The 24,655-nt window shown below is 36.8% G+C and overlaps 1 protein-coding gene across 3 annotated transcripts in view; it reads right to left on the reverse strand.

Annotated features, from left to right (window-relative positions):
* STS (steroid sulfatase) overlaps positions 1-24,655 on the reverse strand; it is a 111,819-nt gene that overhangs the window by 32,760 nt on the left and 54,404 nt on the right. For all 3 annotated transcript variants that reach the window (XR_004745899.1, XM_035308701.1, XM_035348425.1), the window contains 3 exons: positions 20,488-20,625; positions 10,257-10,416; positions 6,288-6,409 (listed from right to left, as the gene is read on the reverse strand). Coding sequence is in view for 2 of the 3 variants with exons in the window: in XM_035308701.1 (XP_035164592.1) it covers positions 6,288-6,409; positions 10,257-10,416; positions 20,488-20,625 (420 nt within the window). In the remaining variant the exon portion in view is untranslated. The remainder of the gene's footprint in view (positions 1-6,287; positions 6,410-10,256; positions 10,417-20,487; positions 20,626-24,655) is intronic.

The raw sequence follows: 24,655 nt of genomic DNA on the forward strand, positions 1-24,655 counted from the left end.
CTAAACCTACACTTTGAGTATCTAAGGAAAAAAAAAAGTGAAATATACAAGCTGAATCTGTCATATAGACTAAGACTTCCTAGAAAAGAAATATAGCAAGAAATATATGAATATATGCCCTTTTTCCATTTATTTAGAATGGATTGTGCTTTAGTTGACAAATAAATAATAGTTTCCTTAGCTGTTGTAAGCTTTCTTTTTTATGTTGCTGTTTTGTGCTTAAAAAATAATGCATCTTTAAAACTGATAGAAATTACACATTTGATGAAGAAGGGAACAGCAGTCTATAATGTAATCAGATGATGATCAGAGGGTTGGAGCACCTCTCCTACGAAGAAAGGTTGAGGGAACTGGGCTTGTTCAGCTTGGAGAAGAGAAGGCTCCAGGGAGACCTCATTGCAGCCTTCCAGTACTTGAAGGGAGCATATAAACAGGAGGGGGAACGTCTGTTTACACATGTTGGTAGTGATAGAACAAGGGGGAATGGTCTTAAACTAAGGCAGGAGAGATTTAGGTTAGAAATTAGGAGAAAGTTTTTCACTTAGAGGGTGGTGAGGCACTGGAATAGGTTTCCCAGAGAGGTTGATGATGCCCCATCCCTGGAGGCATTCACAGCCAGGCTGGATGTGGCTCTAGGCAGCCTGCTCTATTGGTTGGCAACCCTGCCCAGAACAAGGGGGTTCAAACTAGATGATATTTCAGGTCCTTTTCAACCCAGGCCATTCTATGATTCTGTGATCAGATGGTTGGGTCCTTCTAACAAGGGCCCATCACCACACCAGTGCAGAAGACACAGAACATAGTTGGGGTTATTAATTCCACATGATCACAGTGTCTTCCACTAAGCCTTTTGAGAGACTTCAGACCTATTGAGAGGCAGAGATGGTCAGCATTTGGCCCATATGTACAGGCATAATCTATGGGTAGAATGTTTTTACACAATTCCAAAGTAGCAGAAATCAATATAGTTAACTATCTGGGGAATACAGATCAAAAACAGCACAAATCTTCCTGGCTTAAAAGACAATTTACACTGCACAGAATGTACAATGCATTGCGCAATAATTCCTGATGATGTTTTTCTCACATTTTTTTTTTTTTTCTTATATAAGGAGAGTATTCAAGAGTATCCTTAATACTAAGAATCTGTTTCTGGTGGTCCTCTGTGAATTTAGTGCTATTGGCTTGACTACAGTCATTCGCAACTATAAGATGAGAGATCCTACAGACATTTCTGTATACTGGAAAATATATGTGTTTATGGATGAATGTGGTACTTATTGAAGCCATAAAGCCATAAAGCACAGGATACTTGTTATTTAGGAATGGTAATCGGATCTATCTAAACCTTGAAGCCTTATATCCTTGCAAGTAATCATACTAGCATTCTGAGTTTAAGTGAAAATTGTTCACTTCTCCAGCCTGTCTTTAATGAAAATGACCTCATCTACTCTTTTTGGATGTGTTCCTAAGTTTAGGGACTGAACTGTTGCCATAGGATACTTCTAATTTAGTTCTTTGCTGCTTGGCAAAAGCTCTGCAATGGTTTGAATTAAATGATTGAAATAATGGATTCTCCAGGGGAAAAAAAAAAAAAAAAAAAAAAAAAAAAAAAGTGCATTGTATTGTATTTCTACTTTGTTCATTTTCATATACTAAAATACAATATCATTTCATGGTAGAAGAAATAGTTCCTGTGAATGGACTCTGCGATTAGCTGTAAAGAGCTGTGGGGGAAGGCTAGAGGACAATAATACACTAACTAGTAATATAATACACTTTGAACTTATCAGTTGCTTCATACAAAGCTGCTGAGATATCGGAAGAAAAACCAACCATACTCATTTTTCCACATGAGTACTTACAGCAATGCTGATAGTATCAGGTGCATAGAGCTGTAATGCAAGTATATTTATCTCTAAACAACAATAAAACATAGGAAAGAGATAAACAGGGGCAAAACTTTAGCTCACTGCAACAAATATATTTACAAATATGATTGTATTGTCTATGTGGAAAAGGCTGAATTCTGAAGATCTGATTAAACAAGACTGAAGCAGACATTGAGCACTCCCAGGGGGCTGATACAAAAGAGAGCAGAGATGAATATTTAGCTGTTGCCTACTCTCACACTATATAGCAGGCTGACAAGGTGGCATTTCAAATACACTTCCATACAGAAATCAGCCCAGTGTTATGAAAATGGTATTGCCAGAATCTGAATGGGCTTTAGTTTTTTTCTTGCTCTAGAAGAAGGATAAAGGGAAAATCACATTGTACATTGTTGCCACTCAGTAAAGATAATAGACAAGTCCCTCATCATTGCTCCCCTTCTTTTCCCATTAAATTTCCCTTCAGTAAATAACCAAGTTGACCCTTTGCTCAGGTAAGGGGTACTTCATTTTGCAAAGGTGTTTTAGTGAGAAGAAAATCTTCTCTGCCTGCCTGCATCTCTACCTACTTCTCTCCTAACGAAGCAGAATAATTTCACCCAACCTCAGACACAAAATGGTCTGGTAAATGACTGTATTAAGTAACATTTTCATTTCTCCTAGTGTCCTGGTCAGAATCTTTGTTCCTGTGTTTAAAGGACTGCCTGCTGAAGTCGGAGCAGCAAACTTTTCAGAGAACCCCTTTTTCCCAATTGTTTACTTTTGCAACTCACGTACCCGTGCCTTTAGGGTCGCAGTAGATTTTCCATCCCATTTTCTCATGTCCTCTCCATGGTCACGTAGGTAAAGCCACAGGGTGGCACGGGGTGTGTACCCTCCATATCGTCTTCCTTGCACGGATGAGCGCTTACCCCTAATTGCTGAGACACTCGTTTGTGCAGGAGGGGAGGAAAATAAACTCTCTTTAAGTTGCTGGACCTCATCAGAAAGTTTATCCAAAGTATTCTCTTTTAGTTGATGGACACCGGTTCGTTCAGGTGGGGAGGAAAATAATCTCTCTTCAAGTTGGTGGACCTTTTCAGAAAGTTTCTCCAAAGTATTCTCTTTTAGTTGATGGACACTTTCAGAAAGTTTCTCCACAGCCGAGACACAGGCCTGTAGGGAAGAGGAGAGATTTTCTTCGTACTGCTGGAGTTGTTTAGCGACTTCATCCACTGTGGGTTCCTCATCCTCTTTCCAGGCCATTTTTGCCAATGAGCTGGCATATGATGATGGTGCACTCCATACAAACTTCCGCCACATGGGTCATGTATACTTGACTTCATCTGGATCTGTGGATGTTTGTCCATTGTCTGGGTCCTCATAAATCACCTCCCGTATGGCTAATTCCCTCAGGTACTGGATTCCCTTCTCCATAGTGGTCCACTTGCCTGGCAGACATACAAGTTCTTCCTTGTAGGAATACCTTTCCCTCACAGCTGACAGGAGACGCCTCCAGAGGCTGTGAGATTGTGCTCCATCTCCAATTGCTTTGTCAATGCCTGCATCTCTAGCAAGGGATCCCAGCCGCCTGGCTTCCCTGCCCTCTAATTCCACACAATTGGCTCCGGTATCCCAGCACCGGAGCAGCCAGGTGACAAGCTGCTCACCTATGCAGCGACCAAAATCTTTTCACACATCTCGTAGCTCACGCTGTTATAGGTCTGGGGTAGTTACTGTTGCTTTTTCGACATCCTCATCTTCATCCTCCTGCATCTCTGATGACGGCCCAGCCTCGTCTTCTCTACACCTAGACCTAGCAGAAGACTCTCTGCGTTCTAAACGACCTTAGTCTCTATACCATTTTTTCACCTTGTCTGCAGGGGCAACTTGTACTGCTACAGCTCGTTTCTCTGACTCAGCCACAGGGTCTGCCACGGGGGTTGGAACACCCTCTGCAGGGACAACTTGCACTGCTACAGCTCCTTTCTCTGGCCCAGCCACAGGAGCTGGAGCGGCTGCAGGAGCTGGAACTGGAGCAGCTACAGGGGCTGGAGCGGCTGCAGGGTCCATCGTAGGGACTGGCTGCTGGGCCTGTCACAGGACTTGGAGTGGCTGCAGAGTCTGTCACTAGGTTGATAGTAGCATCAATTGCAGCTCGACAGGCATAGGCCAGGCCCCAGCACGCTACAGTGAGTTATGTCACATTGGAACTGCCAGAGTCATGACACTCTTTTTTCAAGCATTCTACCAGTTTTTTAGGATTTTGCAGTTGTTCAGGGGTGAATTTCCAAAACACCGGAGGTGCCCACTGCTCTAGAAACCTGCCTATATCCTCCCACACTCCCTGCCACTCAGAACTATCCCACCTCAGGACAGATCTCTGGATGAGACTCCTTAGCTGTTTAACCTTAAAAAAACTTGAAGTGCATTCAGGAGACATAACAACAAGAACATGCTGGTCTGAGTCCCAAGGATATTCAGCATCTTAGAGAACTATCGTAACTAGCTCGGAGGATAAGAGGGTGGTGAAGAAGAAAGGAAGAGTGAACAAGTAGGGAAAAATATCTTCCCCTGTCCCCTACACAGATTGGCTCCCCTGATGAAAAAGGCAGTAGGTGTTAATAGTTTCCGAGATATGGTTTCCAAAGTACAGAGTCGACGACAGTGCTGAATACAAATACCAGGTTAGAGTCATGACCAGATATTTCATCATATCATAAGCTATTGTTACATCGCACAGTACCATAACGATCTTAAACCAGGGCCCGGAAAGGATAAACAGCACAACAGGGATCACATACAGAAAGTAACGTGCTATAAAACTCAATTTGGAATACAGGCACAGTTGAGATTAAAGCAATCAACATTGTGACTAGCAACTATTAAGCAGCTCTAATACTTATACCAATTTTAGTTTAACACACTCTGGTCAGATCTGTCGTAATCTCAACCCTTCGAGCCCCACGTTGGGTGCCAAAAGGACTGTTGTGGTTTAACCTGGCCTGCAGCTAAACACCACACAGCCATTTACTCACCCTCTCCCCTCCCTCTCGGGGATGGGGGAGAGAAATGGGAAAGTGAAGCCTGTGAGTTGAGATAAAGACAGTTTATTAAGATAGGAAATAATAATAATAATAGTGTGTATGAAACAAGTGATGTACAATTCAATTGCTCACCACCCGCTGACTGATGTCCCCCCCACTCCGGCTAGCTACCCCTATTGTTTAGTATGACGCCAGATAGTATGGAATATCCCTCTGGCCAGTTTGGGTGTGCTGTCCTGGGTCTGTACCCTCCCAGCTCTTGCTGCACCCCCAGCCTGCCCGCTGGCAGGACAGAGCGAGGAGCTGAAAAGTCCTTGGCTTGGTGTAAGCACTGCTCTGTAACAATTAAAACATCAGCATTTTATCAGTACTCTTCTCATCCTAATCTAAAACATAGTGCCCTACCAGCTACTAGGAGGAAAATTAACTCTGTCCTAACTGAAAACAGGACACCTAGTTAAAAGGGTAAGGCAGAGAGTGAGCCTGCAGATGACCAAAAAGACCAAGTTTCCAAGTAAGTTTAAGTTTGCAAATTAAATATTAAGTCCTTTCCCAAAGAACTTAAAGCCAAAAATGCTACATCAAAAGCTTGTTTCAAATAATCATTTTTAAACTGTAATATAAGTCATCACTTTGAGTGTCAGCTGAAATGAGAAAAACATGTTCAACTTCATCCATCCCAGAGATTTTTATGAAAAGGGAAACATTTGATTAATGTGGAAGTTACTACCAGAAACAGTAAGCTGTTGGTTAAAAAAGAGCAGATCAGTGGGCAATGCTTTGTTCTTTAGACTACCAATTGGATTTATTCAGTTCAAAAAAAGGTCTGAAAAAGTCTCCTATATTACTGAATAATCTATGGTATAATTTTGACCTTGAGTAGTCTATGCTAATGATAGTATATACTATCTGATATCTCTGATATGATAGTATCAGAGTATCAGAGTGATAGTTCTGTACTTTGCTATCTCCATAATAAAAATAGACAGGTTGGTGTTATACTTGTGCTGTTACTCAACAAACCATGTACAAACCTGTACATTTTTAGGAAGGTGTAACATTTGACGTTGACTACTTCATGCCATAAAACAGACTGTCTTTCAGGTAAGTTTTAAAAAAATAACTCAGATACTATAGATATCTCTGTTGTCTTATTATGTAACATTAATGCATAGCAACAAACTAATGTCAAACAGTAAAATGGCTCTGTGAATAGGTGTGTTCTGGAAAAAGTGAAATGGAAGGAAAATGGAGAGATGTTTTAAACAACTTGTTTGTTACTATAAGTTTCTTTTTTTTCCTGATTCTTTTCAAGCTGCAATAAAAATTATATGAAATAGTTAAAGTTTGAACATACAAGTTTACTTACTATTTCCTGGATGCCAGCGTACTGCATTTAAATATGCATTACAGTAATGGAAGAGAAATTCATGCTTGGATCGGGTAACTTTTCCTTGAAGTAAGGGCATCAGATCATGTCCATCAATAATTCTGAGTAAGAAAGCATTTCAAAATCAGAATAAACCAAAACTTCTCTGTCTGAAAAATATAACTCTGCATTTCCACTTCTTAAAACAATAAATCTACATCTTATGATCTGAATGGTCACTTCCAGTTGATCAACTTGGAAAAAAACTGTTCAGGTGCTCTTCCCTTTTGGTTTCTACATTATTTAAGGAAACATTAATTTTATATTTTGCTATTACGAGTGATTGCTTTCTCATCCCACTTTTCTCTTTTCTTGCTGAGAATGTAATCAGACATATGTGAGTAAATTGCTAGAACACAGTCCTCCAGGTATAAACGCATATACCTGCTCAAGCTGCTTGGAAGCAGTCTGGCTGAAGTAACTCTAAGATCAGAAGAATCTCTGCTGTGCTGTGTTTGCATCCCCAGAAGTAATGGCAAGAACTCTGTCTAATAAATTATGCATGCTAGAATTTAACACAGAACTAGTAATTTTAAAGTTGAAAATGAACTATGTTTAAATATGTGTTTATCAACTACACACACATGCATACATATATCTATATAAATTCTCTATCTGCTGCTGGACAATTTTGATGATGTTTTGAAGGAGTAAGTCAATTTATATTGAAATGGTGTTATATAATAAGCAAGTCATTTAAATGTTTCCATATACGAAGCCATCAAGTAGCTGGAATCAGTTGATGGGGAAGAAATCACAATCTGCATTTTTGACATGGTGTGAATTACAAGTTTTACAAAAAGTTTCATAGGATGGTAATTTCTGCTGGTATACAAATCATCAGGTAATTGTTTTTTAAGTATTTTGAACAACATCTTGTAAAAACATTTTTGAAACTTTTAAATCCCTAAGTGTCTATTTTTCAATTTTCATTACTATGTAAAACCTGTTTCACATTAGCGTAGTTACTACGAGACAGTATTAGGAAACAAGACTGTAAAGCAGTGCTGTCCAACTCTGCTTTCTGGATGTATCCCTGGCTGTGGGGTCTGTTGAATGAAGAACTTTCTCACTTTCAATCTGTCATGTTTTATTTCCTGAGTTTTGCCCGTGCAAGCTTGGACATCTTCAAGCTGAGTGTAGGACATCTGTATGTCTATTGCATATATTCTGTTCCACGGACTTTTGATTGGGAAAAGGTTGTCTCCAGTAATGTCAACAGTACTCTCATATAGCCATATCTATTTGTTTTAGGGGTATACCTAAGCCTTTTCTTTCTGGTGAATCTTTCTTCTTTTACGAGGAGCACTTCCTCCATCCCCCTTTAACTTGCTCCCTCCCAGTGACTGAATCCTAGTTGGAGTAATTTCTCATATTTTTCAGGAAGGATACAGTGGAGGAATAGGATGGCCCCACTGTCAAGCATTGGAACAGGCTGCCTTGGGCAGTTCCCATCCCTGTGGGTATTGTGAAATGTGTTCATTTGATTCGTGTCAGTATGGAACAATGCTAGGGCCCCATGATGAAATATAACCTTCTATTTAAGAAAAACAGAGTGATTAGTGTACATAGTTCTTGTATCATGCAAAGGAACGATCCAGCAATTTGTGTAAATAGAGGGTTTGAAGGGCGAACATTGAGACTCTAGTCTGGGAGATAAGAGGAACAAGGAGTTTTTTTTAGAAACTGCAGACTTTTGCATGGGACGCTGCGCAAGCCTCTGATAACCAGCAAAGAGATCCACCAAATAAGGAGAAAGGGGGAGTTGAAGGACGACCGAAGGACAAAGCCTGGGAGGAAGACTACGAGCCTTCAGCACAAGAGAGCCCCAGAAAGACCACCAGAGACTGATACGCATGCGTCCAGAGAGGGTTTGGATTCCAGGAACTAATTATAATAACCCTGCCTTTTCTAGGAATAGTGATGAATATGTATTAGTCTAGGAACATAAAAATCAGCCACCTGATGTAACAGGTGTGCGTCCTGGTAGAGCAGAGATTCCTGGTGCACCCAGCGCTGTTTGCTTGCCTCTATTTGCTTAATAAATCACAAAAATCCTATTTAGGACTTAATCATTTATCACAGTATTTAGGAAATGCGTGGACGTGGCACTGAGGGATGTGTTGTAGTGATGGGACTAGAAAGGTCAGGCTGATAGTTGGACTTGATGATCTTGAAGGTCTTTGCCAACCTAGATTATTCTATATATGTAGGTATGTATTCTAGGTATGATTCAAGCTAGTCCACAGCATCTCCCTCAGACCTACCATGTAATGGCAGTTATGGCATATAGTCTACACAGAAGAAGAATCAGTGAGGAGAAACTTGAAAGTGGAAGTTACACAAATATATTGGGATTTCTAGCAAAGAGATCAAAATAAAACATCAGTGCTTAGCTTTCAGCCAAGGAATATGAAAATGAAGCACGTAAGATCTGCCCTCAGTACGAATAGTTTGAACTGCTTAGGTTCTACAGAGTTACTGCTTGTAGGGGATGTCTCAGTGCAAGACTAATTTCTCATGCCTTATACATGTCCTGCCCTGTCATTTCCTGCAGAATCTCCATGAATCATCATTAGCAGAGGGTCTCTGCTCATGACTGGTCTTCTCCAAGTGGATTCTGGATTCTTTGTACTCAAAAGCTGTTTGTGCATGGCAGATGTGTACAAAGAGTAAGTATAGCAGTGGGTTTCTCCACATACTGGACTGGAACAGCAACAGTTCAGGTGGAGGCATTTTGCTGATGAGACTGTGCATCTCGTGAACAAGATAAAACACTGGGATGCGCAAGTGTCAGTAAAATTTATGAATTTTATAAGCCTGGTGTTTTTGTTTGTTTGTTTGTTTGTTTTTTCCTATTAGGCTCCTAAACTCTGTAATAGAGTATTTTCACTCATTTAGTAGAGAACAATAAATTGTAAGAAAAGGGTAGGTTTTTGATTTGTTTTGTTATACTAAGCAGGCCAAGGTTTAACTCGTAAAGTTAAAAATAATTTACACTTGCAGATCCTGTTTCTACCATCTTCATTCATGTAGAACAGAGCCTTTTATGATAAATTCATTTTGGCTTTTAGTAAATAATTCTAGACTGCGACTTAATGGTATGTTGCTTTTGGTGGTATTCTCTCACTCTGTAGTTGCCTGATGCTTGTTCCCTTCCCCGCAGGCTTGTCACATCAGATGACATAACTGTTTGCATGACCATGCTCTGAAGTAGCCACAGAGCTGATCTTTACAAATGATATCAGAAAGAATAAAGAACAAAAACTGTTAACAGAGAAAGTAAGGGTCAGTAATTAGTGCTTGATACTGAGTTCAGCCTCAGTTAATACCTAGCTGTTTACGAAACGACAGGTTTCAAGCTTTTTTTTTTTTTTTTTGCATTTATTTACAGCAAAGAACTGTTAAAGAACTGCTGAAGAATGACATTGTAAATGTATGTCTTAATTGCCATTCACATTGCCAATGGCTAACCCCCTCTCTGGTGCCCAGCTTTATGAGTTTTTTTTTCTTTTTTTCTGTCTTCTAGTTACACAATTCCCTTTAACTTCAACAATTTTGGTATTGAACTAAGGGATGGGAGAAAGTATAGAGTAAGGACTGATGAAGGGACTTGAAGTTTTCATTTAACATGAACAAAAGCAGCCCACTAAATGAACTGGGATAAAGTAGCACAAAAAAAAAAGCTGTTCTGCTGGGAAACCTGCTTTTACATTCAATGTTTACATACAATGTTTTTTGTAAAGTATGTCAGAAAGCCAAGATGAAATGTAATTACAAAAAAAAAAAAAAAAAGGGTACTTACAATCTAGTTTTTCTTTTGATTCTTACTTCTGTCCTAACAGTTATCATCAGAATATACAAAATGCACGAGATTTTCTATAGAATAGAAATAAGTTCAGAGCATACCTGTCATAGGGTACCTGTGCCCCAGCAAGTTGGACAATGGTAGGAAATATATCCATGTTACTTGTTGGCTTGTTCATATAGGTACCAGCTGGTATAACTCCAGGCCAACGGAGAAGCCCAGGCACACGAATACCTCCTTCCCAGTTTGTTGATTTTCCACCTGAAAATGAAAGCACTGTTTGATAAGAGAACAATTTCTTCTTAGGAAAAACAAAACAAAACAAACACACACAAAACAAAACGCACACAAACACACACACAAAAAAGGCACAGAAAAAAACTGCAAGATACAATTTTCAAATAATAAATATGCTATCTATCTAGAAGCTTTTAATTAAAAGTACATTTTTAAAAATTTGCTTGATTTACTGACCTAGATTTTCTACCTAAAATTATCATCTTTGTTATAGTAAACCTACTAATATACATTAGACAGAGTTTATAAAATGTGTTTAATTTAAAAACAAAATTAAAAAATAGTTGTAAGAGATAAAAAGGCATCTTGCAGGAATTCTCGTAGACATTGGTCTAGATCGTGTGTCACAGATACATGCGGATGCAACTAAAAATAAGAATCAAAAATAAATTGAGGTATGACTAGAGCTCTGAGAGATAAACCCAGAAAATATATATTTCATTAAAAATGATGCTTAACAACTTTACCTAGAAGAAAGTACCAATTTAACTATGTTACTGAATTCTCCAATTAAATGCACTAGTAAGAAATTTGTTACAATGATGGTAGTTCTCAGGATGCTGTGAGAACCTTTTCTACCTCTAAACCAACTAAACATCAAATGTATTATCGACTAATCGTAACATTACTTTGCAGACCTTTCCTTTGCTTCCACACTATCCAACACCACCGAGTCATCCAGACATCTTTGGAGAAGGGCAATGTGTTTATACTGTGACGGTATCTATGCTGTTATTTAATATACAATTGTCACAACTCTATGAAAAGCTATCACAAGTAGAATTGAAGAGTTATAGCATGGTTTGAGTTGGAAGGGACCTTAAAGCCCATCTAGTTCCAATCCCCTTTTCCATGGGCAGGTACACGTCCCACTTAACCAGGTTGCTTAAAGCCCCATCCAACCTGGTCTTAAACACTTCCAGGGATGGGGCATCCATAACTTCTCTGTGAAACCTGTTCGTCTTTAAAATGAATAAAACTTTGAAAAAAATATTTCTAGTGAATGGATGGGTTTGGGATGTGGTTAAGCATGGTCTGGGTCAAGCACTTATATCTAAATTGAGGCTATTTTATACAATAATAGAAATATCTGAAAGCAGTGGAATTTGTGTAATAAACTCATGCCACTCACAGAATCCAATAGCAATTTATAGTTCAAATATTATGAGCCTGTATTTCCTGTGTCTCACATTTCAAGTAAAAATAAATAAATATATAAATGAAAGAACAACATACCACAGTGAAGTACTTGAACAGTTGTCTCCTCAGCCTCTTAGACTTTTCTATGCACCACATGGATTTTAATACTTCTAGTGTCAAGCCCAGGTCTTTCCATACATGCTGTTTTGACTTCTCCATGAACTTTTCTATTTCTGCTTTGGGAGATTCAGAATCTACATTTTTTTTTTTTTCCCTACAAGTTTTTCACTGTCCATAAATAGGACAAGTGGCTACATCAAGTGAGAAAACTACCTTTTGCATAGCTCTTTATGTATCTATATATAGTCTTGTGGCTGAAAACTTTTTAGCTCATGATTCTTGTTATATCACATTACTGCACACTTTTTTTTTTCCATGGGTTTTATCAGAATTCTTAATATTGAATAGGTAGGAACACATAATTAACTATCTATTCTGACATTAGAAAATTTAAACTTTCTAATAAACATTACTTCAAACAACAATCTTTGCGTAAGCTGTTTTTAGGAAACAGCGCAAGTTCACATCTCAACATGACTATCCATCTTTTAGAGCAGCCTTAAATATCGACTCCTGTCATTGCATCAAATGCAATTCCATTGTCACCATAAAGCATATGGACACCTATTCTAAAAGTTATAAATGAGATGCAAGGATTGTTTTTGTTTAAATTATTGCAAATATCTGATTTACAAAATAAATATCTAAAGATAATATAGATTTATGTTTATACAGGTGTTATTGAAGTTTAAAATCTCCACCATGTAGCAGCAGGAAGTGGTCACCCAACATTAAACCAACTGTGTGTTAATAGTGTTAGTTCAAAAACCAGATAGATGTCAAGAGACTTGTGTACATCTTCTGTATAAAAGATACCTCTGACAACAGTCATTAGCACTTAAAAATTTAGGTGTGGATTATACCCAGTAGGAAAGTGTCAAAGTTAATATCCCAAATGAGTTATAAATCACAGAAAATGATGCTGAGCTTGAATAATTAAATCTGAATATTAGTCCAGGAAAAGCGTAAGGATATAAAATTATATTAAAAAGATTAATTTACTAAAAAGATCAATATCCTTTTCAGTGAAAAATTATCCCAGGGAGATGATGTAGTTTATGAGTAGGATCCTCGTTCTGAGTAAACATTGCAACAGCTTGTTAGCCAGACAATATGGACAGGTAGCAAACTCTGGGAGCTGGTCTATTACTATAGGTCACTTTCAGTGGTGAATTCCTCTTATTTCCTTACATCTGGTCTGAAACTAGAAACAGCACTGTGTAGATTGGATTGTTTAAATAAATTCTCGTTACTGTTGCTTTTATCTCTGTCCTGTGTAATCTGAAACAATTTCAGAGTAAGTGCTGAATCCCTTTCCCACACACGCTGCAACTTTTAAACCCTAGATATTGAATCACTTTCAGAGTTCCTAAGTTCATAGTACAATTTTCCTGAATCATTACAGAACAGTGACAGAAAACTTCCACAGTACCCAGGCACGAAGGGATCACTACTACCCTGCTGTGAGATACAAAAAGCAAAATGGACTCCACAGCAGGGCCATCTCCTTGCTTATTTTTATGAAGAAGTGACTGTTGTTTTCCTTTCAAAAGACAAATCGGAGCATACTTTTTAGCATCTCTGGAGGAGACAGCAGGAAGTTAGAGGAATAGCAGGAAGATAGAGGAATAGCAGGGAGCTAGAGCAGGAATGACAGATCACAGAGGAAGACTGTCTTCTATTATCGATATCCACATGGTTTGCATCTTTATTAGAACTGTGTTTAGTGACATTACTAGAGCTGATTAATCCCATGAAATTAGTATGAATAATTTGACATGCATTGTCATTAAAACTCTCATTATTAAACATTGTTCAAGCCAGCTGCATTTTTTTCCTTAAAAAAAAGAAATCAAGGTTTAACACTAATGTTTGAAACATGAAGCAAACATCCAAACAGATAAAATATTAGAAGAAAAATAAAAATTCTACAGAAGGTCATTATGTAATAAAAAAATCTCTTGGTATTTCAAAATCTGACTCATTAGTTTTGTATTTTGCTTGGAGTCAACAACACTGAAACAGAGAAAAAGCAGTAACTTAGTAGTCTGTGTGCCTGGCAAACTCTAAGCAGAGTAGTTGTATTTTATTTTTGCTCCCTTAAGTTCGTCTAAAAATGTTTTTAAAACAGCATAAAGCACCCCATGCTTAGCTATCTGTGCTTTCTGAATAGTTGCACCCTTCAGTGTTACATTGAACAACAGCCTATGTTCACCTTCTCATGAAAACTGCAGGAGCAGACAAAGTACAGATATAACTCTCTGCAGTCATCCAAAACATGATCTCAAATTTCCATTTTAACCTGATTTAAAATCTTAGCTATAAAAGTATTATTTTTTTTTTTCATCCCCCCCAATTAAATTGACTGCTGTCTAACTCTGTACAAAAGAGCTTGTACAACAGGTGATGATACATAATGGAAAATTCTGTGGTATAACACTACTAGTATTTAAAATGATAAATAATGAAAACTATTTAAAATAACTTCTTTAGATCACTTGGATTATAACCATACTACCCTTTCACTCCTTCTTATTTTCTTATAAAAGCAAAGCCTCCCAAACCTATTTATTATCTTGAATGAATTTGAAAAATACAAGGAAATTAATTGCCTGTAAATACTGACAACCAAAGCTGGTTATTATTGCTTAACTTACAAAACTACCAAACAGTAATTTGTTTTCAATGGCAAGCCCACTCATTATTATACTGATTTTCAATTCTTTCTGTATACTTATTGGGTGAATTTTCAACTTGAAGTATTCTTACACAGCTGAAACTAAGAGACATAGCTTATGTGGACATATTATCATTTCAATCTTTCTTCTAAATAAATGAACTTCTTTCTCAGGATGTTTTCTGCTTCAGTCAAAATTATAAGATGGCTTCATTGTTTAAAAAATTTGGATCACTTCAGAAAATATAAAAATACAGTACATTGGAAGCAAAGGTCAATGCCTGCTTTCATTAAAGTCAAAAGTGAAACTGACTAATACTGCTAAATATGCATTAGCATGGTTCCTGAGGCCAAAATAAGGGTCATTTTGATTTCTCTGTGAATTACAGAAAGGAAAAGGTTTACTAATAACTTCAAGAAACATTGCTGAATGAACTGGCCACTGTAGTGTATGAAATTGTACACATTTCAATAAAAATATTAGAGAATGGATACCTCTTGTCTTTGTTTAGCTCACAGATCTGTAATAGTTGTGATTTTAAAAAGTCAGGGAGTAAAGTCTAAGAAACACTGGTTTTGTCATGCATCTTGTACCACGTATCATCATCTAGAAGCTTCCAAAAAAAAATAATATTGCTAAAGGACCTATTAGTCCAACAGGTTCACAGGAACTAATCTATTTCTAAGAGATCTAAACTGATCATTTAAAACTATTAAGTAGCTATGAAAAAGTATATTATCATGTGTGCAACCAAGAGTCCTTCAGGAGTTCAGGCAAGAAGATCTTGAGCTGCTGGGAAGAAACTCTTTCTGAAAGAGCCATTACTTTTGCTATAGAGGCTGTATCTACATTTAAACCTTTGGAAGATCTTTGTCAAGGACTTTCAGGAAAAGTTTCTGGAATATTAATCATGGGTTAGGAGACAAAAGGTTGTCATGAATCAAAATGTGCCTAACAGACAGAAAACAAAGAGATAAAACAAACAGCCTATGACACCTGAAAGAAGTCAATAGTAAGATGCCTTGATTCAACTCTTTACTAAGTCCCTTGTTATTTTAATAAAATTGCTTCAATTTTGGAAGTTGAGAGAGACATGAAAACTAAGTATGACAAAGAGTATCATAGGTTGATCAAATTCAGGAGAAAAGATGATGGACTTCACACTAAGAGGAAACAAGATGCAAGTTCAAATTCTGTATCAGTATGTTCAGTGTAACGGACATTAGAGGAAAAATAACTGAACTAGAGTCTATGTTCTTAGCTATTCATAATATAAACTTAATTTTTATACTTAAGAAAAAAAGGACCTATGCAAAGACTAAAGTTTAAAGCACATCTATAATCAATAAGGTACAAAGACAACAGATAGGAAATAGAATGAAGTTGATAACATAAAAATTGAAGTATATAACTGGAAAGTGATATTCATGGCAAACACTGAAAGGCAAAACTTGTCAAGCCATTTTAAGAATATATATTGCCAATTAGAAATCTTTCATATAAGAAAATAAAAAGAACAGGAAATTAGGGGCAAGGGAAAACTCATCAGGTAAGACTGATGAGAGACTGACCAGACAATTATTTTATGAATGCGCTAATAAGGTGAAAGAGGGACAACAAAAATATAGAAAACAAAGACAAGATAAGGAAGATATAAATAAGTTATTCCTCCTTTAACAAAGGGGAAATAATATAAAACTTCAAGGATATGTTCAATGAAATCTGCAACAAGTGAAAGCACTGTCTTACTATAGATTTAATTGCTAAAGAATTCAGGCTGAGAATTTAAAACAACTCAAAGTTAGCATAATTTCTCACCATATTTATATATTTATATTTATATTTATATATATATATAATATAATATAATATATAATATATATTTATATATTATTATATTAGTTATATTTATATAAATATTTATATTTATATAAATATGGTGAGAAATTATGCTAAATGCATAATGCTAAAAGCCTTTGTAGAAACTAAATTGTCAAGTTTTGTGTCTTAAACCAAGGTCATATTACAGATTAAGAGATTTTCTTAGGGATCTTCTTTATTCACCACAGCTCCTGCATCTTCCTGTGGAGCTTCTGATCTTGACTGTCAGAAAAAGGAAACTGGAAAGAGGGGACATTGTTTTAATCTATCACTTCTGTATATATATGCATGTCTTCTAAGAAAATGAAAAGCCAGATTAATGACAGCAACTGGTTACACACTATTTTAGCTTTGGTTTCTGATTTCAAGGGATATCCAAATTTATGGTGACTGTTCCACAGTCAGAATCCAGACTAATAAAGCTCTCAATCTCTCCTTTCTTGGCATTCAGTCTTGCAGTGCCAGCCTAACTCTCCAAACTCCTCTTAAATTTTATTATTGGTACTGATTTGGCTGGATATCAAGACAAATTAGTGAGTACAAATTGTGGAGAGCTGTAGAGAGCTTTTGATTTAGGGCAGAACCAATTATTGCTGAGTATACTGCTCCAGCTCTGACAAGAGGGTTAAGTGGCTTGATTCATATTCACATTCATAAAGAACTCATATACAAAAAGGTAAGTGACTGAGATTGTCTAGCAGACAGGGAGGAAGGACATGCATGTCTCCCAGTATTGCAAACAAAGCAAATTCCTAGTGCATGAGCACAAGTAGCATAAATATTGCCCTTTGGATTTTTTTAGGTATATTGTTACACCAGGGCCTGAGATTTATGGATTTCACAGGTCTGATTTTTATTAAATCCACCAGAGATGTACAGAGCTTTAACACACCTCACTGTACAGACTATTAATATGAATAAATCCTTATATACAAAAATTGCTAATTATGCGGTCAATTTATCATTTTCACTTCTGTCCTTTTGCAAATGATGCTCAATATACATGTTAAATTGAGGACTGGTACAGAGATGGAGAGAGTGGAAAATAAAACAGGATTAACTGTATTTTAAAACTGTAAATGTATATTCAGCTGATTGCATAGGTCTTTTAATTTATTTTTATTTTGTTAAAAATGTCTCTTATCCAATAATTATTTTTTTCTTATATAGTGATTATTTTCTTTGCCATCATTTATTACAGTACTTGCCAGCATAGCGTAAGAGGCAACTGTAAACCACACTACAATTCATTTTAAAAATAAAAAGCTCTGCCATTCCCCAGGTAACCCTATCAATCAGATTTTTATTAATTCAGGTAAGATCTATTTCAAATTGCTCCCCACTCTGTAAGTATGAACACAAAATTTTGCAAAGCTTAATAGAAAAGACTCTATTCAATCAAAATGTTCCTCAGGAAGGCATATTCCCCAGTGTATTTGTGTTCTTTCTTCCTCCTTGTCATTTATCCTGTGTCTTATGTCTGGCATCCTGGAAGGCAAATATTTTTCAGAGCTTCTAAAACACCTCAGGCTGTGCCTACAGCTACAGATATGTAACCATATGGTTCCTTAATTACTTAAAGCACTATGTAAAGCCTAAGTGCTAATGTTTAAGACAGATTTCACTCTGGTGGTAGCCCAAGGGGACCCATTTGATAGTCTGTAACCTCATGACTTTGGCATTACTTGTTTTGCTTGGGCAGCAATTCCTTTGTAGCTCTCTTAAATCTAAGGGCCATTTCTCAGAAAGATACCTGCTGACTAAAAGCAGTGGAGTCTTCTCACTTAAAAACTTACTGTATTGTTACTGCTTACAGTGTATGTCTTTCTTTCTTTTTGCAGCTTTGCAGACAATACAAAACTGATTCACCCAGAGAAGCTCATGCAGCTATTCAGAGGGACCATGACAGGCTGGAGAAATGGGCTGACGGGAACTTCATGAAATTCAGCATAGGGACACGTCAAGTCTGCATCTGTGAAAGAATGACCTCTTGCACCACAACAGGCTGGGGACTGACTGTCTAGAAAGCATCTTTGCAGAAAAAGACCTTGGGGTTCTGGTGTACGACTAGCTGAACATGAGCCAGCAATATGCCCTTGTGGCAAAGAACACCAACAACATCTGTACCTGGCTTAGAAAGAACATTGCCAGCAGATTGATCTTTCCCCTCTGCTCTGTTCTGGTGAGATGCACCTGGAGTGCTCGGTCCAGAGCAGGGCTCACCAGTATGAAAGAGACATGAAGATGGAGTGAGTTCAAAGGTGGGCCACAAAAATGACTAGATGGTTTCCATATAATCTTCCAACATGCAAGGAGGGGCTGAGAGAGCTGGGTCTGCTCAGGCTGGAGAAGAGAAGCCTCAGGAGGGATCGTATCCATGTATATTAATTACATGGATTTACCTGAGTAAAGATGAAGAAGCCAGGTGCATTTTAGTGGTGCCCGGTGACAGGACAAGAAGCAATGGGCACTGACTGAAACAAAGGCTATTTCATTTAAAACATAAGAAAAATAATTTTTATGGTGAGTCTGCTCCAGTATTTACCGGAGCAAGATTTACCGGCCCAGAGAGGCTGTGGAAGCTTCATCATTGAAGATTTTCAAACCTTGACTCCTTGACTGGACAGAGCCCTGAGCAACCTTCTCCAGCTGGCCCTCCTCTGCAGGAGGTAAGACTAGAAACTTTGAGAAGTGCCTTCTAGTATAAACTATTCTGTGACTTTATACTTCTGCAATTTTTTTTTTTTTTTTTTTTTTTTTAAGTCACACCTAAAGGCAATTTGCTTCTTTCTCCTCAAAATTGAAAGTGGCAAGGTAGCAAGTCAGTCTCCAAAAACTGCTGGGATTCTTTTGCTTTGTCCCCTGAAATATGAAGGGAAAACAAGTTACACAGACACTTCTCAGTGAAAGAATAAAGGGACCTTTACCTCTGGTAAAAGGACAGAATATTCACTGCATTTCATTAAAAATAACAAAACTAAGCATTTCTTTTATATTTCAATGAGATTGAAGATTATTAAAACCATTTTAATGTTCAATTTCTTAATGCTATGTGTCCACAACTTGCACACTTGAAAATACTCTTTACTTTGTCACAGGTAATCCTTTATTTCATATTTAACAATGTTGTCAATCTGTCTTTGATTATGAGCAGTCCCTGACAAAGTTATAACCAGTCCCTGTCTGAAAGTTATAACCATGCTACCAAACAATTCCTCCATCACTGCATCCTTCTTTCTCATCCTATTGTCTCTTCTTGTTCTGCCTGTCTCAAAAACACATTACTGACAATAATTTTGTTCATCTCCATGCTGGAACCACATTCTCAAAGTATCCACTGGTATATTACATTGACCAAAGGTCAGGGATATCAGAATGGACAAAATCAGAAAGGCTGTTTGCTAAGCTAGAATTTTTATTTCTACGTGATCACTATATTGCAATAAACAGTATCTTTCAGTATTGTTGGGTGATATCACAGGGAGAAAGTGTATTGCAGACTTTAAACACATTTTAGTCCTCCACAGAACAAACAGAATTTGGAGTATTAATTTTCTCGAGACTAAAAGAATATAACTCTCCTAACAGAAGTCTCTCTGTTTCCAAATCAGTCTTCAGCTCAATAGTGTTGAAGTCAATCAACTCAATATCAAAAATAATATGCATAATATTCAAAACTCTTTTTCTTAATTGAAACTTTGTTTCTTGAAATCCTATCCTTCTCTGGATGTTGTGAAACTTGCCCATCCCAAACTAAATCCAACTACTCATTTTTCTTTTCTGACTTAACTCTTTTCTACATTTTCTGTAAGGAACACAGTGCTGGTTCTGCCATCTTTGTGTGATCTCACTCACCCTGTTGCATTTAGCTTTTTTTTTTTTTTTTTTTTTTTCCCTTTCTTTTCTGCTCTCCAGTCATGACAGTATAATACTATGAACTAACATCTTTCCAAAGTTGGAATTCCGGCCAGTTCAAGAGTATGTTTTATAGTGTTAAAACTCAGAGCTCTGGTTAAGCACATATTCTGGTTGAGCTGATGTATTTGACAAGTAAGCCCCTTATATTTGTTGCCTATGTTTGGATTTAATATGACAGCTATGAGCAGTTTTTTATTAATTAAAAATTCAATTTTGAACTTTTTGACCTTAGAGTTTTGGAACAAAACAAAGGAAATATTTTCTGAAACATTCTTTTAAAAAATCAGAGAATATTCACCTTTATATATACCATTGTAACCTCCATGGACTTCTCCAGAACTTGAGATTTCTTCAATGTGAGCTCCTTGGTCAGATGAAAAGTATACAAGAGTTTTATTTCTCAGATTATACTTTTCCAGCACATCCAGAATCTGCCCTAGAAGCAAACAAACAAACACGTTTAATGTCTTTGGGAAGCTTTTTTCATTAACCTTGGCAAGTACAAACATTTTTCTCTTTATGCTTTTTTAAGATCGTTACCATAAAAACATTCTTATACGTAGCAATTGGCAACATGCAGTATACAGTAGGGGTCAATTACACAAGCTCCATTGCAGTCAAGACTATGGTTTGATTGCAGCAGGGATTCTTGAAGTATAAAATGAGAAGATTTGTGCACATCAGAAAAAAAGTGCTGATCCACAGAGAGCCAGTGACCTTTGGAAGCAGTTGCTCTCAATCAAGGAAACCCCACAGCAAGAAGATTCAAACCACTGAGGATATCTGACAGAGTCTCAGCATGCAGAATAGAGCTAACCGTTTTGGGATAAAGCTGTGCTGCCTAGCAACCTATAGAGGCAGCATGGCAAAAATCTCAGTGTGAATGCTAGAATAAGACATTCTACAAACAAACAAAAATACAAGTTAACGTATGGAATGCCTCTGCTGGTGACATGGTTTCATTAGCTACTACTAATTAGTCATTAATGTGTTGTCATACAAGAGTAGACATTGACTAAACTCATAATGTACAAGGTAATAAACACACAGACGTGCACATATTTAAAAGAAGAATCTAATCCATGGGTATGTTCTGAAACTCCAAGGCACCGTGGGCTTGCATTTCATTTACACAAAGGACTCCTTACATTACCTTGGCACAGTAGCGGAGCCTTGCAGTGCACATAAATTACATTTAAACCTATTTAGACTTTCTCTATGAATGAGAGTGAAGCCACTCTTTCAAACTTGCTACAATGAATTTTATACTGATTAGGAATCTAAAATTATTGGTCCTGGAAACTGACCGAAGTATAAGAATATACTTCACATCAGCCTGAAAATGAGCATAAACCTTGTCCTTCAGGGATCCCAGACCATATAAAGGCAATTGTCTTTACTACCATTTTCTCTCTATCCCTTTTACTTAACCATCCAAGTATGGTCCAATTTGAATGTTAATTTTCATTTGTCCACCTGTCCACTAAGAATTAGTTCATCAGTGGATGCTCAATTACTGTGTCAAAGAGAATGAGATAAGAACTTTGAAATAAACAGCCTTCGTTAACTATTTTCAGAGCATCAGTTCTGTTGTCTTCTCCTCCTCTGGATAAGGAATAGTTATCTCACCTAACTTCTAATCACTTGGTTTTTAATGTTGCAGCATTCTAAAATTGCCTTGTTAAAAAGGTTGAGTGTCCCCATTTCTTATCAGCTCAAAGGACAGGGCCATGAATAAAGTAACATCAGCAGTTACATACCTGTTGGTCGTGTTTGTAAACTAGGAGCAAAGAAGAATTCTAAGAGTAGGAGAATTTGATTATGCATGTTCTGAAACTTCACAGTAGCTGAAATTTCCCCACAGAGCTGAGGAAAATATTTTACAAAGGCTGACATTTTAAAGTTGGTGGGTTGAGGGAAAATCATGCAGATTCATCTGACAAGTCATTTACTTGCTTAGCAGGTGGACTTAGTGCCAGTGAAGAAAGCAGCAATCTTCCATTAGCTTCTCAGATCATTTGGAGGTTTCCCTTCTAAGCAATAATAATATCCCTTGGCAATGAAGAAAAAAAGTGGTGCATATACATAAATTAGGACATCATGTGCAGGTATTCGGCCATATGACCTTCAGAATTCCCTTCCAACCTGTATCAACCTGTGATTCTATGGTTCCATGACAGTAACAACAAATGGGATTGCACAAAGAAAGAAATGTGCAATGAAATGAGCAAATGTATTATTTTTTACCTATAGTTTTTCTTGATGAAACTGGATTTTCAAATTCATCCTGTAAATTAAGCAAAATGAAAATAAAACAAGAAATCCACTCGGAATACATCACATTAAATGATCTCTGGTGATCAGAGACACCTGCTGTCATTTGATAATGGAAATTCTGGTTTCCTAATTAATCTGGGAAAAATGAGAAACAATTAAAATGTTCTCATCACAATTAAATAAATAAAACAATAATCGTTATGATTTTATTTTATTTTTTCCCAGAACAAGGCTGAGGAGCTTGGCTTGGCCTGAAAAGAGAGAAAAAAAAAAAAAAAAAAAGGAAAAAAAAGACAAAACCTATAAAAAAACTCATCCAAAGCTTCTTGAATTCTATTGCAGAACTTTCATTTACTTCACTTGGATTTTTATACAAAAGAAGGATCAGCTAAATCAGGGTTAATTGCTAAATGGTAAAATGACAATTTAACAACAACATTGTTCAGAACAGGTGGACAAATATTGGCAATTCAAATACCACACTATTGTCAGAGAATGGCGCTCACAATGCACTGACAGAAATGAAGCAAAACTTCAGTTTCTGTTTTCATCTTGAACACTGACACCTTCTAGAATAAATAAGCACTAAAGCATGTGCTACCATGAGATAAAGACACATTTAAATGCACTTGAATGATATGGTTACTGTTGACACATGCAATACATTTGCTTATTAGCATTTCTAAATGGTAACCAAAACAGAGGAAAAATGCAAAGAATCCTCTGTGAACAGATATCTTTGACATACTGTCAATTTTGAAAGCAAATAGTCTAAAGTAAGCAAAATACAACCTTTACTGTTTTCTTATATCTTTCTTGACTCTAACTCTTACTATTCCACTTGTATAATTTCTGTATATTTCACTGAGACTTTAGAATTAAGCTAAGACTGATAAACATTCCCAGGTAATTTCACTTAATAAACAACGAGGATTTCCACTTTGCCTATTTTAGCTGCCTAACTTTGTAAGAGGTGAATCACATCTGCAAAAAGGCCTTTTTTTTACCCCATGCCTAAAAAAGAGAACACAGACAATTAGCAACTACTCAAAAGTAAATGCCTCCATATTATTGATCAGTGAAAGTAAGATGAATCCTACCCGAAGTGTTAGAAATGCAACTATGTGAGTAACATTTTTATGAGTGTGGTGAACAGATAAATTAGGACTGAGTAAGAGAAGATGGTAAAACTGTATTGCTTCACACATAAAATATGACTGGATGTGTATCATACATCATGAGCTCTTGAATTACAATAGGGCTTCTGCTGGCTTAGCCTATCCTTTGAATCCCATTGCTAGTTGCAGAACAAAATACAACTGTAAAAAGAGTTTGTAGAAGTAAAGAGATTATCCAGAATATGAAACTAAAGGATAAATAAGTCAAAACACTAGGAAAACTGTAACTCAGTTTAAGCAATGATGGTTTAATATCCCCAATGTAGCAAGTTATTAAAAAAAAAATAAATTGAAAAATTCTTGATCAAAAAGACTGACTTGAAAGTACTGTTCTAAAAAATTACCAGCTGTACTGATCTCTGAGAATACCACTGTTTACATTTTTCTGGTTTGAACAGAACAAATTTTTAAAGATAACATTCCACACAACAGAATCAATCTAACACTGAAGGAACTGCATAATTTCTGAACCTATTGAAGAACTATAATTTAAGTTCAACTTTTTCCTCCTCTTGCCATTCCAGTAATACATACTCCAGTTAGGTGGCTAACATTGGAGCAGACAAAGGCATTATATCATTGGACACCATTCTTTCATTTCTATATTTTAAGATACAAAATAGACTAAGGACATCATTAAGACATTGCTTGTTTCAATTATTATGCTAACAATCCAAAATTCAAGTAAAACTTCCTCAAGAATATACTGAGGACAGCTCTCTACATTCTATTCTCCACTCTTGCTTCAAGCTATGTTAAATTATAGAGTTGTTTCATTCTTAAAGTGAAAATGCCAATTTCAGTGGAGTAATAGCCATGTGAAAGTGATAAGAGCAATTGACTCTGCTCATTAGTAGGAAACTGCAAGTGTGATGCCGCTATTCAACTTGTCTAACACAACATAAATGGTAGCTGAACCAGCCTATCTAATGCTGAGATTAATTTCTGGAGTTCTGAACCATGTAAGACTCCCACGGTACTCATGTACATGAGGTTATAGGGCTTATAAAC

This window comes from Oxyura jamaicensis, chromosome 1 (assembly GCF_011077185.1).
Source record: "Oxyura jamaicensis isolate SHBP4307 breed ruddy duck chromosome 1, BPBGC_Ojam_1.0, whole genome shotgun sequence".
Classification (NCBI taxonomy): Eukaryota; Metazoa; Chordata; class Aves; order Anseriformes; family Anatidae; genus Oxyura; species Oxyura jamaicensis.